General features: G+C 55.1%; 5 protein-coding genes across 5 annotated transcripts; 2 read left to right on the forward strand and 3 right to left on the reverse strand.

Annotated features, from left to right (window-relative positions):
* Positions 1 to 228: 228 nt before the first annotated feature.
* Positions 229 to 1,053, reverse strand: INS49_000969 (uncharacterized protein; the record flags this gene model as incomplete). Its single annotated transcript, XM_043161803.1, has 2 exons — positions 229 to 858; positions 931 to 1,053. The coding sequence occupies 2 exons, from the start codon at positions 1,051 to 1,053 to the stop codon at positions 229 to 231; spliced, it is 753 nt and encodes a 250-aa protein (XP_043030309.1).
* Positions 1,054 to 1,594: 541 nt separating this feature from the next.
* Positions 1,595 to 3,642, reverse strand: INS49_000970 (uncharacterized protein; the record flags this gene model as incomplete). The annotated part of the gene is made up of 4 exons (XM_043161804.1): positions 1,595 to 1,698; positions 1,765 to 3,218; positions 3,276 to 3,349; positions 3,415 to 3,642. The coding sequence occupies 4 exons, from the start codon at positions 3,640 to 3,642 to the stop codon at positions 1,595 to 1,597; spliced, it is 1,860 nt and encodes a 619-aa protein (XP_043030310.1).
* Positions 3,643 to 6,069: 2,427 nt separating this feature from the next.
* On the reverse strand, positions 6,070 to 7,450 carry INS49_000971 (uncharacterized protein; the record flags this gene model as incomplete). The annotated part of the gene is made up of 3 exons (XM_043161805.1): positions 6,070 to 6,524; positions 6,584 to 7,145; positions 7,217 to 7,450. The coding sequence occupies 3 exons, from the start codon at positions 7,448 to 7,450 to the stop codon at positions 6,070 to 6,072; spliced, it is 1,251 nt and encodes a 416-aa protein (XP_043030311.1).
* Positions 7,451 to 8,104: 654 nt separating this feature from the next.
* On the forward strand, positions 8,105 to 10,201 carry INS49_000972 (uncharacterized protein; the record flags this gene model as incomplete). The annotated part of the gene is made up of 3 exons (XM_043161806.1): positions 8,105 to 8,176; positions 8,231 to 8,836; positions 8,897 to 10,201. The coding sequence occupies 3 exons, from the start codon at positions 8,105 to 8,107 to the stop codon at positions 10,199 to 10,201; spliced, it is 1,983 nt and encodes a 660-aa protein (XP_043030312.1).
* Positions 10,202 to 10,815: 614 nt separating this feature from the next.
* INS49_000973 (uncharacterized protein) lies at positions 10,816 to 12,717 on the forward strand (the record flags this gene model as incomplete). Its single annotated transcript, XM_043161807.1, has 4 exons — positions 10,816 to 10,939; positions 10,991 to 11,332; positions 11,555 to 11,728; positions 11,792 to 12,717. 4 exons carry the CDS (start codon positions 10,816 to 10,818, stop codon positions 12,715 to 12,717), a joined length of 1,566 nt encoding a protein of 521 aa, XP_043030313.1.
* Between the last annotated feature and the right edge of the window lie 512 nt (positions 12,718 to 13,229).

Below are 13,229 nucleotides of genomic sequence, written 5' to 3' on the forward strand. Positions count from 1 at the left end.
AAGGAGTTTGACAAGGCGGGCAAAAGTCTGGCGTTGGTACACACTGGGAAGGAGATACCTGTCTGCCGTGATCCTAGAAGTAATGGTATGTGTATGCACATCGCTTGTCATTGTGAGCACCACGGACCTGATCGACTGGCTGGCTGCATAAATCGTGCCTGAAGCTATATGCTGTAATACCCTCGCCGACACGAACATCACAGCTCCCGAGTGAGACATCCAGATCTGTCATGACGCCTCACCACCCACAGCTGCAGCCCCCTCTTCCTCTTCCATCACCCTGAGCGCCTTCCGGAACATCTCCGCCTCGGCCACCATCTCCTCCATGCTCCTAGCACTCCTCTGCGAGTCCTCGATGCGGTCGAACGCGCCCCCTGCCGTGGGCCTGTGCCCAAACTGCCGTTGCTGCTGCTGCTGCTGCTGCTGCCGATCCCACAGAGCCCCGCCGACGTTGCCCTCCTCGCGCGCCATTTGCTCGTACAGCTCGTCGCCCGCCGTGTCCTCGGGCTTGGAGCTCAGCCCGCGGACGCGCGGGATGACGTGCACGTGGACGTGGGCGACCGTCTGCCCGGCCTCCGGGCCGTCCTGCACGGCGATGTTGAACGAGCCGCCCGGCGCTGCCGGTGCCGGCTGCTGCTGCTGCTGCTGCTGGTGGTGGTGGTGGTGGTTCTCGCTGGGGAAGTAGTGACGGGCCAGCATGCGCTCCACCCTCTGCACGGTCGCGAACAGATCTGTCACCTCGGGGGGCGAGAGGTCCGTCAGGCGCTTGTGGGGCCGCGATGGGCACACCAGGACGTGGCCCGGGAGCAGCGGCTTGAGGTTGACCAGGGCGAAGGAGTGTGGCGTTGTGAGGAAGACCTTGGATTCTGCGTCAGCGGTGGTCATGCTCTGTTTGTGTGCTCTTGCCCTTGCCCAGCTGAACCCACTCACCTGCGAGGTCACCTCGAACGGCCCGAAGGATATCTTCTTGGCCGGGGCACCCGAGCTCATCTTCGCTTTTGTTGAGGGGTGGAGGACTGTGTTGACGGGCTGTTTCCACAGATGCTTGAACATCCTTGAGTTTGTCCAAGTGAAAAAGGACAGGTTCTCAGATATAAAGGGAATAGCGGGTGAGATGTGACCTGTCTGGAGTTGCTTCACTGCTCACTGTGGCTAGACCGGGCGTTGGAAGGCTTGGGTGGTGGTGGCCGCTAACCAGTTGAAGTGCCCAGCGTCAGCAGCGCTGGAAAACAGTGGATACCAACGCTGAACGCTTCACGTTGCAGCAGGACAGCCTTTCCGAGAGACCTCAGCGGCACTGTCCCTCCTGCGATTGTTCCTGTGGATTTACAGTTTCTACAGTGTATATTTGAGCATTTATATCATACTTAAAAGAACCAAAAAAAAACAGATCGCTATCGCTCCTCGGCGCACATGGCCGCTTGTCTATCTCTAACCCTGAACACAGGCCGTGAAAGGTTGGTGGTATAAAACAAATGTGATGCAGGTACAAATGGAAATTCCGTAGGCATGAGACATCTGTCAAGGATGTAGAACAGCCCCGGAGCGGCTTGATTATATAGTGCAAGCCTGAAGACACTTGCAGCCCAGTCCTCTAGATCTGAGGAACAACCTCGTCTTCGGTCAGAGTGTCTTCTCGGTGCGTACTCGGCCGAACTGGCCTCTCTTCCTCAATCTCTTCCTCTTTCGTCATGTATACTGTCCCCTAGGTGTTAGCATCGACTATTCAAGACCAGATCTGGTGGATGGTATTAGTGAACTCACCATGAGGCTTCACAAACATGGACAAGATCAGTACCGTGGTAAAGATTCCAGAAATAAGAACAAATACAGCCTGCGGGTAGGTCTTCACCGTCGCTGCATACAGCCCGTTGAATATCACCGGGCTGACAATTCTGGCTAGCGCATGCAGCAGGCCAATCGCGCCGAGAAGTTGTCCGATCGTCTCAGCAGGGACATGCTTGGACAAGGCGGCCTGGATAGTCGCGGAGCCCACCCCACCAAAGGCGGTGATCACACCGCATAGAACAAAGAGCGCCTCAGCGCGCACGAATATGTACCCAGTGATTCCGATGACATCTGACACGATGGCGATGCGCAGAAGCCACACATCCAGGCCATCCGCACCGGCACTTCGCTCTGCGATGGCACCCGATTCCCTGCGGCGTTTCTGGGCGGGCCGTGTCCGGAATATATAATTTATGATGGGCAGTAAGCTTAACAGCACGACAACACGGACCAGGGAGACCAGAGATATGAATCGTGATGTCTCGAAGTTGCCCCAGTGGAAGATGAATTCGCTGTACAGCAGGGTCACCTGCCCAGAGCTCATGGCCGCGCCGAGGATGACCGTGTCGATGGCAGCGAGGAGAATCAGATTTCGTCGGACGCGCTTGTTTGCGTGGCCTCTTGGGGCCAAGACTTTGAGCGGCTCCAAGGGATTCGCTGACCGGATCGATGCGGCAGCATTTGCATATTTGGGAGACGCGAGCCATGACCAGAACCAGGAAGTCGCGCCCTCTGCAGTCGCCAAATATTGTGATGCCCACTGCCGTGTGCGCTGGTCGCGCTTCGTCTGGTCAGAGCGGTGTTTCTCGCGGGCCAAGAGCTGACGTCGCTTTGATACGGACTCTGGCAGGATGAAGATGACGCATGCGATGAAAATTAGGTGACATGCGAGACTGACGTAGAAGACGGAGAGCAAAGATCCAGTCCACTTGACGAAATAGCCCGCGAGGAGAGGTCCGAAGGCCAGGCCGCTGAAAAGGCACGCGTGGATATATCCGATGGCCACGCCACGCTTCGAAGGAGGTGTGCAGTCGCTCGTGTACGAATGGCTGAGAACAGAGCCGGCCGTAAAAGAACCAGCAAGCCCGTCAAAGATAACCCCTAGAATGAGCCATCTATAGTGGATGACGTCTGGGAACCTGGCCGTGAATATCGTCACAAGTTCGCCAAGGACACCGCCAGCAGAAGTTAGGGCCAGCAACTTCTTGCGGCCGAACCGGTCGGATAATGAACCGATCTTGGGCGTGGTGTAGGCGCTCAAGACTCCAACTATGACGTTGAGAACCAGCATGAATGTTGCAACATTTTGCTGCACTTCGGCTATGGCGCACTGTGGGTTGTCACCACCAAGCACGATGGGGGTGACAATAAAGGTGGGATCATCGACAGTCTGCTCGGAAAAGTAGCGCTGGCAGACAAGAGCGATGATACTGCTTGGTGTTAGGACGCATTCGCAGGTAGCACAAAAAGATAAGTGGTCAGCCTACAGGTTGAGCTTTGGCACTACGGATCCACCAAATGCCAAGGTGAAGAGGGCATATGGAGGAAGCAGCCAGTAGACCTTGAAAAGACCGGTGTCAGCGCAACAGTTCTCCTAAGCTCAGTCTCGCCGCACAGGGTACGTACAGAAGGCTGCTTGTACCAGGGAAGGCCGGCGAATTCCTCATATCCGTCCCAGCTGTCTTTGCCTGCTGGCGGCGCTCCGTCCTCCGACCCAGCGTAGGAGCTTGCGGTACCGGCACCCAGCAGACTCGTGCTCTCGTCGGGTGCCATCAGTCTCTCTTCGTCGTCCGGCGTCGTCGAGAGAGAGTACGCATCGTCCGCCAACGAGCCTCGGCGCACTCCGTCCGGCATTTTGCTGTCTACCGGCCACGGATGTGTGGCCTCGGGGTGAGTTGCGAGTGTTCACCAGGCGGTGTTCGTCGTCACCAAAACTGACCGTTCCGCAGGGGGGCGGATCTGGCGGCTCAGGGTGAAATTGACGACTCGGGCCACCGTGAAGCGGCAATCGCGCTGTGGCTCAGTCTTCGGGCGCGAACACGAAGTCCGCTCGTCGCTGACGGGTGGCGGAGTTCGGATTACACGAAGAGGGAGATGACAGCGTGGGGCCGGCGGTCCGCGATGCTCTCCATTACCTGAGATAGATATACATTCAAGCTAGGGGATATGAACAGGTGTGAGGGAAGGTCCGCTGGGAAAGCGAACGTAAATGTTGAGACAGGGAAAGCAAGGTGAGCGAGTCAACGTCCAGATGCCGGAGGGCGGAGGACTGGACAATCCGGACTGTTTTGAAGCAAGACAAGCTCCCACTGCTTTATCTGATAAGCATGGTGGGTTCCTACGGGGAACTGTCAGCATCCCTTGAGCTGGGGCAATCTGGAGCAAATCCCATAGGCCCAGTGGAATGGGAAACGTGGACAACGCGGACTCCCTTGTTCTCCTTTGTAGCGTAGCATACGTGCGCTAAGACGGAGGTTTCAAGACGGGAGGGGGGGGGGGCTGCCAGGTGTCGGGGCCCAGAGTTGGCCCCCCGTTTTTCTCAACCGCCTTACCATCAGGGTTCCTGAGAGGAGTTTGGGGGACGGCCCCGAGGCAGCGGTAAAACACCGTTATAACGACCGTTTAGCAACTAACTAACTCTTAAAACTTGATCTACCGGCTGGTCTAACACTATCTAAGCAGGTCGTTGTTTTCCTGCTCTGTGTCTAAGCTCAAATGGCACGACAGCAAGACAATCAGAGGTGGTCGTGCCCTGTCGAGCCGCGATTGCGACGACTGATGACGCACTTGTTTCGTTGCCTCACACAATAACCCATCATTGATTTCTAAGCCCGAACAGGAACACCCCAAAGACCCAACCTGGCCAGCGCAGCCGTCGGAATTCGGCCACCACCTTTGTTCCCTCTAGGCTTGCATCCCGCTCCCTATCAAAGCGCTTCCTGGCCCTCCAAATTCGCGTCCGCCCCCAAGAGCTTTGGGCCAATCCCAACCACGCGGTGCGCTAGGCTGTTCGGGAAACGGAAGCTTGTACGTGCAAGACGCACAATGAATCATTATGCAGCGTGCTGTGTGACAGAGCTGCCGTTCCCCCCCCCCCCTCTGCCCTGCCAGGCCTAACAAGCCCACATGGTGGTTGTGCGCCGCTGTAACGCACACCTCGCTCTTGACGGCGTCTGCCAACCTCCGTCCCGTTTGCGCTTTTAAGCTCAAGGCCATTCAGCTTGATGCTCGTCGCGGCCCGTCCATTCGAGCCGTGGGGACCGGCTCTCTCCCCCGGACAAGGTGATCCTGCCTCCCGGGCCGCATGATATTGAAACATCCCATGTGTGCGACTGCTATCAAGTTTTTTTATGCTCGAAGGTTAATAGGCTGGATGCGGTTCTAGATTCCCATAGTTGCCGTCAAAAAACGATCTAACCGCTGTATGGTTCAGACCACGAGCTTAGCTGCGAGCGATGGAGGTCTGATTGCCATCTGAGCTCCTCGCGCGGAACTGTTCTGCAATTGTAATCTAAGAGGCCAAGAGTCTGCGAATGCCGACGGCTTATAAGTTCAAGCTGCTGGGAACAGCTGACCGGGAAGGCATTGGGGAAAGATGCCCGTCCCCTGTGTTGGTACTGTCTTGGTATTCATCAAGACCGAGTTCCGGTCTCGCGGGGGCCAGGGGTCGTTTAACTGTGTCATTGAATCTGAGATAGTCGATGAAAGACGGCGGTAGGGTATAGTGGTCCTCGTGCTCGTGAAGTTGACAATACTTGCAGAGTGGTGGTCCCGTCTTAAGGAATCCGCAACGGGCGCCGGCACCGAAACTGATTGATGCACTACACGACTATATCGCTGAACACAAATATGCTGATTAGGATACAAAATCCGTATTACATCTGGAACCAAAACACAGCTATGCGATGATCCACTGCGTGGTAGCGGACACCTCGGGCTTTCTCAACTATCGCAGTGACTACGCCAACAAGCTACCAGTGAACGGACTGACAGCAAAAGACCATGTTGCCGGAGACTGATATCTGGCTGCACGTGTATTGGCATAAAATCGCAGGCAGTGAACGACTGGGAACAGGACTTAATCTCAAGTATTGACTTGGAAGAGGTAGGAATCGCTTTTCAAAACAGATCTAATAACCTGATACCTCCCGTTATACAACCTTTTTCCGATTGACACTAGTCTCCTGCTTTGGCAACCGCCAGGGCCGGAACTCCATCCCAATACAAAACAAGCCCTTGTAATACAAGTAGTCATAAGTTGTGTCATGCCATGCACCACGTTCACGCCGGCACCTTTCCTTCCCCGGCAAAGAACTTCTTGCTCTCCAAGCACCGCTCACTCTTGCATCCAGGGCACCTCAAGCCCATTTGTGTGGAGCAAGTGATGCCACTGTCAAGGTGCTTCTTTGCAATGTCTGCCAGGCCCTTGATGAATGTCGGGTTGCCGTTCAGACTTTCGACGCGTTTGACGGTTTCCGGGTGGCCCGAGTCGCCAATTACTTCTTGGTCCAGCTCAAACAATGTCTCGATGTGGTCAGAGGTGAAGGCAATCGGAATCAGAACCAGGTCCGTTTGACCCTTGTGCACAAATTCCTCGACCGAGGTGGCGGTTTGAGGGCCCAGCCAAGCCGATGGGCCAACCTGAGACTGCCAGCAGAGCCGGTACGGGTTTCTGAAGCCCAGTCTTTGCTGAATGGCGTAAACAGTTGCTGCCACTTCGGCAGGATACGGATCGCCTGTGAATTGGCCACGGTTAACTCAAGTCCCAACCAGCGCGGAGGGACACAGGACTGACCTCTGTTGACAACGGACATGGGCAGACTATGCGCAGAGAATAGCAATACGACCTGGTCGCGTCTCTCCTCAGGATATTCCTTCAGTTTGGCCTCAATGTTTTGCGCAAAGGCTTCCACCAGACCCGGATGCACCGGCCACCTGTCAATGACGCTCCACTGTATGGCACCCTGACTTTTCTTCTCAAGTCTATTCCTCCACTTCCAAAGTTCGTTGATTGAGCTTCCAGTTGTGGAGCACGAGTACTGCGGGTACTGTGTGAAGGCGACAGCACGACCGCCTTTCCCGTTTCCGAAACCGTCTGCTAGCAGCTTGTTGTACATCTCCTCGGTCAGCGGGTTCGCATAGCGGAAAGCCGTGTATGGCTTGTGTGGTGCCGTCTCAGGGGATATCTCGTCGAGTATCTTGCACATCTCGGCGTTTTGGTACTCGGACCATTTTCGAATCGGGGACCCGCCACCAATAGCAGCATACTGTTTTTGGATCTTGGGAGTGCGGCGCTTTGAGATCAGGGGCCCGAGGTAGTTCTGTAGTCTTCCTAGCGGAATCAAGTCTCCGTCGGCCTGTGGAGGTCATTCATCTGGTCAGCTCTTGGCGGCCAATGTGGACGGCACCTCTGTGTGGGCACACATACGAATAAGCGGCTCAAGAAGTCCCCGACTTCGTCTGTGGTTGACGGGCCGCCCATGTTCATGAACACCATGGCTGTCGGTCCCTTCGATCCGGTAGAGTTCTGCGTCACTGGGGGGTTATGTACCGAGGCCAGACATCTTGCAGATTGTCCGACGCTCTTTTGCAGGATGAGTGGCGACGCAGTCTGTCGCGAGATGCTCTTGGAGAGCCCGGACACGGACTGTCGTAAAGCCATTGCGACGGCTGCTTCGGTCGACTTGCCAGAGGCTCACAAACAGTCTGGAATGTACAGTAAAGTTGAAGACCGAAAGTTTGAGACTGTATAAAGACAGAGGAGAGGAAGAAGGTAGTTGCACCGTATGCTGAAAGATGTACGGAAACCCGCGATCTCCAAATCGCCCGAGGTCCTTGCTGATCCTGAGCTCTGGACCAGCAATTGATGACGGGATGTCATCTGGGACCCCACAGTGGAGGCAAGCTCAAACCCCCTGGCCACGCAAGGGACCCATGCCCGCTGTAACTGTACCCAGACAACTGGAGCTCGGCCCAGCGTCAGCGGTTGTACCTGTAACCAGGCCTGACAGTTAGCCAGTCACCCAGTGCAGAAGAGCTGCAGCTTCCCGAATCGCAAGTCTGTTCATTGGATGCAGTTCCCTTTTAAGCTAAGGCACTACAGGTACCGAGGTACCTCCATTTACTCCCCTTCAGAGAGGTGTCTGCCTAGCTACGCGTGCCAGACGCGGTGGGTGCCTGGTATTGGAACGAGGGTGGACAATTGTGACAATTGCCCTCGTTTTACCTAAAGAGACTCGGTTCTGCCCACAACTGATGTCGGACATCGACTTTAATCAAGCTATGCCCTGATTTCGACCAACAACGGCGAGAAACCATGGCCTACGACCCCGAGGAGAACGACCGGCGGGCAGAGGAGGATGATGGCGAGGAGGAGCTTGGTGAGAACGTAAGTGCGCCCAAGGGTTTTATTCTCACATTTCCAGAGCTAACCTTCGAGCAGGACTACAAGGCGCAGAAGGACGCTGTGATATTCGCCATCGACGTCAGCGAGTCGATGTTGGAGCAGCCGACCGGCTCTGGCTCCAAGAAGGATGACACAGACAGCATCGTCACGGCAGCGTTGAAGAGCGCCTCCCAACTCATGCAACAGCGCATTATTGCGCAGCCAAAGGACATGATGGGCATCTTGTTCTTTGGGACAGAGAAGACCAAAGTTGGTGACCTGGTTGGCAAGAAGCTTGAACCTTTCATGAACTGCTACCTTCACACCGACCTCGACGTGCCTTCCGCAGGTGCCGTAAGGGCCCTGAAGGACATGGCCGAGGCTGGCAAAGATCCGAACGGCATTCTGAAGCCTGCCAAAGGGACGACTTCCGTCGTGCACATGCTGAATTGTGCCAACCAACTCCTCATGACAAACGCACCTAATTTCGGTTCGCGGAGGTTGTTCATCGTCACAGACAATGATGATCCGCACGCCGGAGACAAGACAGAGCGCAAAATCGCGACTGTGCGCGCCAAAGATCTGTTCGACCTGGGTGTGACTGTCGAATTATTTCCCGTCAGTCGGCATGGACAAAACTTTGACTTGGACAAGTTCTATACTGTGAGTTCTATATGCACAAAGCGAGAAAGCAATCCCCCGTGTCCATGCTGATAATCCCAGGACATCATATACCGTGATCCTTACGCCGCAACGGATCCCGATAACCCAGACGAGATCAAGACTCTCAAGACCGGCGATGGCATTTCCCTACTGAACTCCCTGATTTCCAGCATAAACGCCAAACAGACTCCCAAACGTGCCTACTTCTCCAAGATGCCCCTTCACCTTGCACCAGGGTTATCTATTTCCGTCAATGGCTACCTCATTCTTCATAAGCAGGCGATTCAACGAAGCTGTTACATATGGCTTAACGGTACGAACGAAAAACAGATCGCCCAAGGTCAAGTCATCAAAACGGAGGATGGTTCCATGCGGACTGTGGAGAAGGGCGAACTGAAGAAAGCATACAAGTTTGGCAGCGGCGGTGACTATGTCTACTTCAAGCCTGAGGAGCTAGAGTCAATCAAGAACTTCGAGGGGAAATGCTTGCGTATCATCGGCTTCAAACCGCGCTCGATGCTTCCTCTTTGGGCTGCGGTCAAGAAATCTGCATTCATCTTCCCCACCGAGGCAGATGTTGTCGGCTCAACGCGGGTGTTCTCTGCGCTCTGGCGCAAGTTGCTCGACAGCAATAAAATGGCCATCGCGTGGTACATCGCACGAAAGAACGCCGTGCCGCAGATTGTGGCCATCCTTCCGTCCAGAAAACCGTCAGATGAGGATTCTGGGACACAATGTCTACCCGCGGGGCTCTGGTTATACCCTCTCCCCTTCGTGGATGACACGCGGGACCTCGCCCAACTGAAGACCCAGCCGGTAGTCAGAGCATCTGACGAGTTGGTCGACAAAATGCGAATCATTGTGGAAAATCTACAGATGCCCAAGGGCATGTACGACCCCTCAAAGGTCCCCAACCCATCTCTTCAGTGGCACTACAAGGTTCTGCAGGATATAGCTCTCGACGAGATCCCAGAGTCCGACAAGAAGCCTGACCTTACGGTACCCAAGTACAAGCAGATTAACAAGCGAGTTGGCCAGTACCAGGTTGAGCTCAAAGAAATGCTCAAAGCGGAAGCCGCTGCTGTTCAGCAACAGCTGGCTATCAAGAGAGAGGCGGAGGAGGAGGCAGACGAGGATGAACGTCCCAAGAAGAGGAGCAAAGCTGCGCCAAAGAAGGCGAGTGCTCCTTCTGGCGGCACAACTCTCGCGGAGTTGAAGGCGGCAATTGATGACGACTCGCTGCGCAAGAAGACGGTTGCTGAGCTCAAGGCGATATGTGCCGAAAAGGACCTGGGCAGCACAACAGGCAAGAAGAAAGCGGATCTGCTGGAGCTCGTTGAGGAGTGGGTTGAGGGCCATGCATAGTGATGGGAGAGGGCTTAACTATGGCTATCTTGCTCGCTTCACAACATGGAATTTTGGGCGTTTGAGACACTGTTGAATCCTTGACAGAACAGGTTTTATTGTCCAGGCACCGGCCTGGTGTCATCCACAGCACAACTTTTCCGGCAGTCCCGAAGCATCTGTCGATATAAGACGTCCTGCATGTCTATTTCCGCTGTTGGGGATGAGGGCCTTGGGGAAGCTGCCCATGTCCGGGGAATTGACACCCGAGCTCATCACCGATGCACACCGGCCCCTCGCGAGAAAAGCACGTTTCCTGTTCCCCTCAGACTAGCCGCGAGCGATGTGCACAATACCACCTCATACCATACGCCGGCCACCTTGCCACGATGCACTCCGCATTGCTCGCCCGATCGAGTGACGAAAGGAGGCGGTGGGGTGATGCTGGACTGGAACAGCACGGGTTGGTTCGAGTCCTACCTAGGTAGCACGGCAATGGTAGAGTAGGGAGAGAATTGAAATCATCGTGTCTCCCTCTTTTGTTCAGCTCTGTGCACTCTGATATCCATAGTTTGGGTCGCTCTCCTGCTTACAAAATTGCGCCGGTCTTTTAAGTCATGTCCACTATGAAACAAATGTTTCTTCAAACCTTTCTGAGTGGTTATGCAATTGCGCAGTCCGTCACCTCTGGTGCCGATGGCACCGCCGTTGCGAGCTCTGCAGCGTCTATAACGACTTCGCTCGAACTCACTGTAGATGGTTAGCCAGGATAGTCCTTCTCTCGCTCACAAAATCTAATTACATCAACAGACCTGTGGGACATCGCCGTTGGCCCCGTGTCGAGCGCCAACATCACCACTACTGTTGAGGCCACAGCGGTCCCCTCGAGCTCACTGGTCCCACCGCCTTTTCTTGCTTCGTATAGCTTCCCCACGGGACGGCAGATTCCCGAGGTCACGGAGAATGCATCTTGGAGCTTCCCTAAGGATTTCATGCTCGGTGTTGCTGGTGCCGCGTTCCAGGTTGAAGGGGCTGCAAACGCCGAGGGACGCGGGCCGAGCGTTTGGGACAGGTTGACGCGCGTGCCTGGCTATACAGCCGAGAACCAGACTGGTGACATTACTGATAATCATTACTTTCTCTACAAGCAGGGTGAGTGACTGGAACTCGACCTCCCGTTTCAGTTGAGAGAATACCCCCTGATGTGGATACTAGACATCGCTCGCCTTGCTGCCATGGGCATTAACACCTACTCCTTCTCGATCTCGTGGTCCCGAATATTTCCATTCGGAGCTGGACCTGTCAACCAGGCTGGAATTGATCATTATAATGATGTGATCAATACCTGCATAGAATATAACATAATCCCTGTAGCCACCTTGTATCATTGGGACACGCCACTCTTCCTGCAAGATAAGTACGGCAGCTGGCTCTCCGAAGACATTGTTGCCGACTTTGTTGAATACGCAAGAACCTGCTACGAGGCTTTTGGTGACCGTGTGAGCAATTGGTATACTCTGAATGAACCCATCGTGTTCTGCAACCAGTGTGAGTCCATCCAGCCAGATCTTTAGGAAAGTGTTGGGCTGGCTTTCGCTCATGGCACATCAGATCCCCTACCTGCACAGTATTTCAAGAACTTTACCATCCCTTTCAAGCAGCAGCCGTATTTATGCGGCCGTAACGTTCTGCTCGCCCACTCGCAGGCATACCATCTGGGCAAGCAGGTTCTGGGAAACGACACGCTCATCTCGTACAAGAACAACGGCGGCTACAAGATCCCACTGACCAACTCCTCCGAAGATGCTGAAGCCGTGCAGAGGGCGTATGACTTTAACGAGGGCTGGTTCGCCGACCCTGTCTTCCTCACCGGAACCTGGCCCGACTCCCTGGACGCGTACGTGTCGACGTTCCTGGAGCCGTTCACAGACGACGAGAAGGCCCTGATCAAGGGCTCGACGGACCTCTTCGCGCATGACGCCTACACGTCGCAGTTCTACTTCGCGCCCGAGGGCGGCATCGAGGCGTGCCTGAGCAACGAGACGAACCCGCTGTGGCCCGGGTGCTTCAACACGAGCTACGCCTACAGCGCGACGACGGAGGGCGGGTGGCTGATCGGCGCGGCTGCGGACCCGCTGGCGCCGTGGTTGCACAAGGCCACAGACTGGATGCCGGCGCTGCTGCATTACATCACCGACAAGTGGCAGCCGCCGGAGGGCCGCATTGTGGTGAGCGAGTTTGGGTTCGCGGAGCCGTTTGAGGTGTACAAGACGCTAGTACCGGACATCCTTACGGATCAGATACGCTCGGACTACTACCGCGACTACATGGAGGGCATCCTGATCGGGCTGAGCGAGGGCCTCAATGTCCTGGGCAGCCTCGCGTGGAGCTTTGTGGACAACCTGGAGTGGTCGAGCGGGTTCCAGGTAAGGTTTGGGATTCAGTACGTTGATTTCGAGAGTGATGCGTTGGACCGGTATTATAAGGCGTCGTTCTTCCAGTATGTTGATGTGTACAAGAGATATGTTGAGAAATAGGAATTCACTTGGTAGGTCAAGTGCGTTAATGTACTAATCTCAACGAACGGATCAACTCAAGACGTCTATTTAAGCCTGACCGACCTTTCACTGCCGCTTGGAAGTGAAGGAGAGGGTGACTTCATCCCCGTAACCAAAGACCACGTTGTGAAATGTCGAGTTTCCATGAAAGCGACATGACGCCCGCCTAATAAAATCGATTTAGTCACTTGGGAAAGTGGTTGTCCGTAGGGCTCTTTCCAGGGACCAGTGTACTGTGGGGGCACGGGCGCGCCTGCAGGGATTCATTCACTTGTGCCCGCGGCAGTCCGCGCTAGTCAATTGTTTCCCAGCCTCACGCTATCCAGGAAGCGGAGCAGTGCCGTGCAGTCGCAGTGACGCCGCGCGCACGGAAACGCGGAACACCTCTCCTCCATCCAATCTGCCAACCTGCCGTCATCCGTGGTCCCAACACGCAGCATTGCCAACCTCATCTGGTTCACCCACCAGGGCGACGGTCTACGCAAACGCCA

The sequence above is a fragment of the Diaporthe citri genome (genome assembly GCF_014595645.1).
Source record: "Diaporthe citri strain NFHF-8-4 chromosome Unknown scaffold_1, whole genome shotgun sequence".
Lineage (NCBI taxonomy): Eukaryota > Fungi > Ascomycota > Sordariomycetes > Diaporthales > Diaporthaceae > Diaporthe > Diaporthe citri.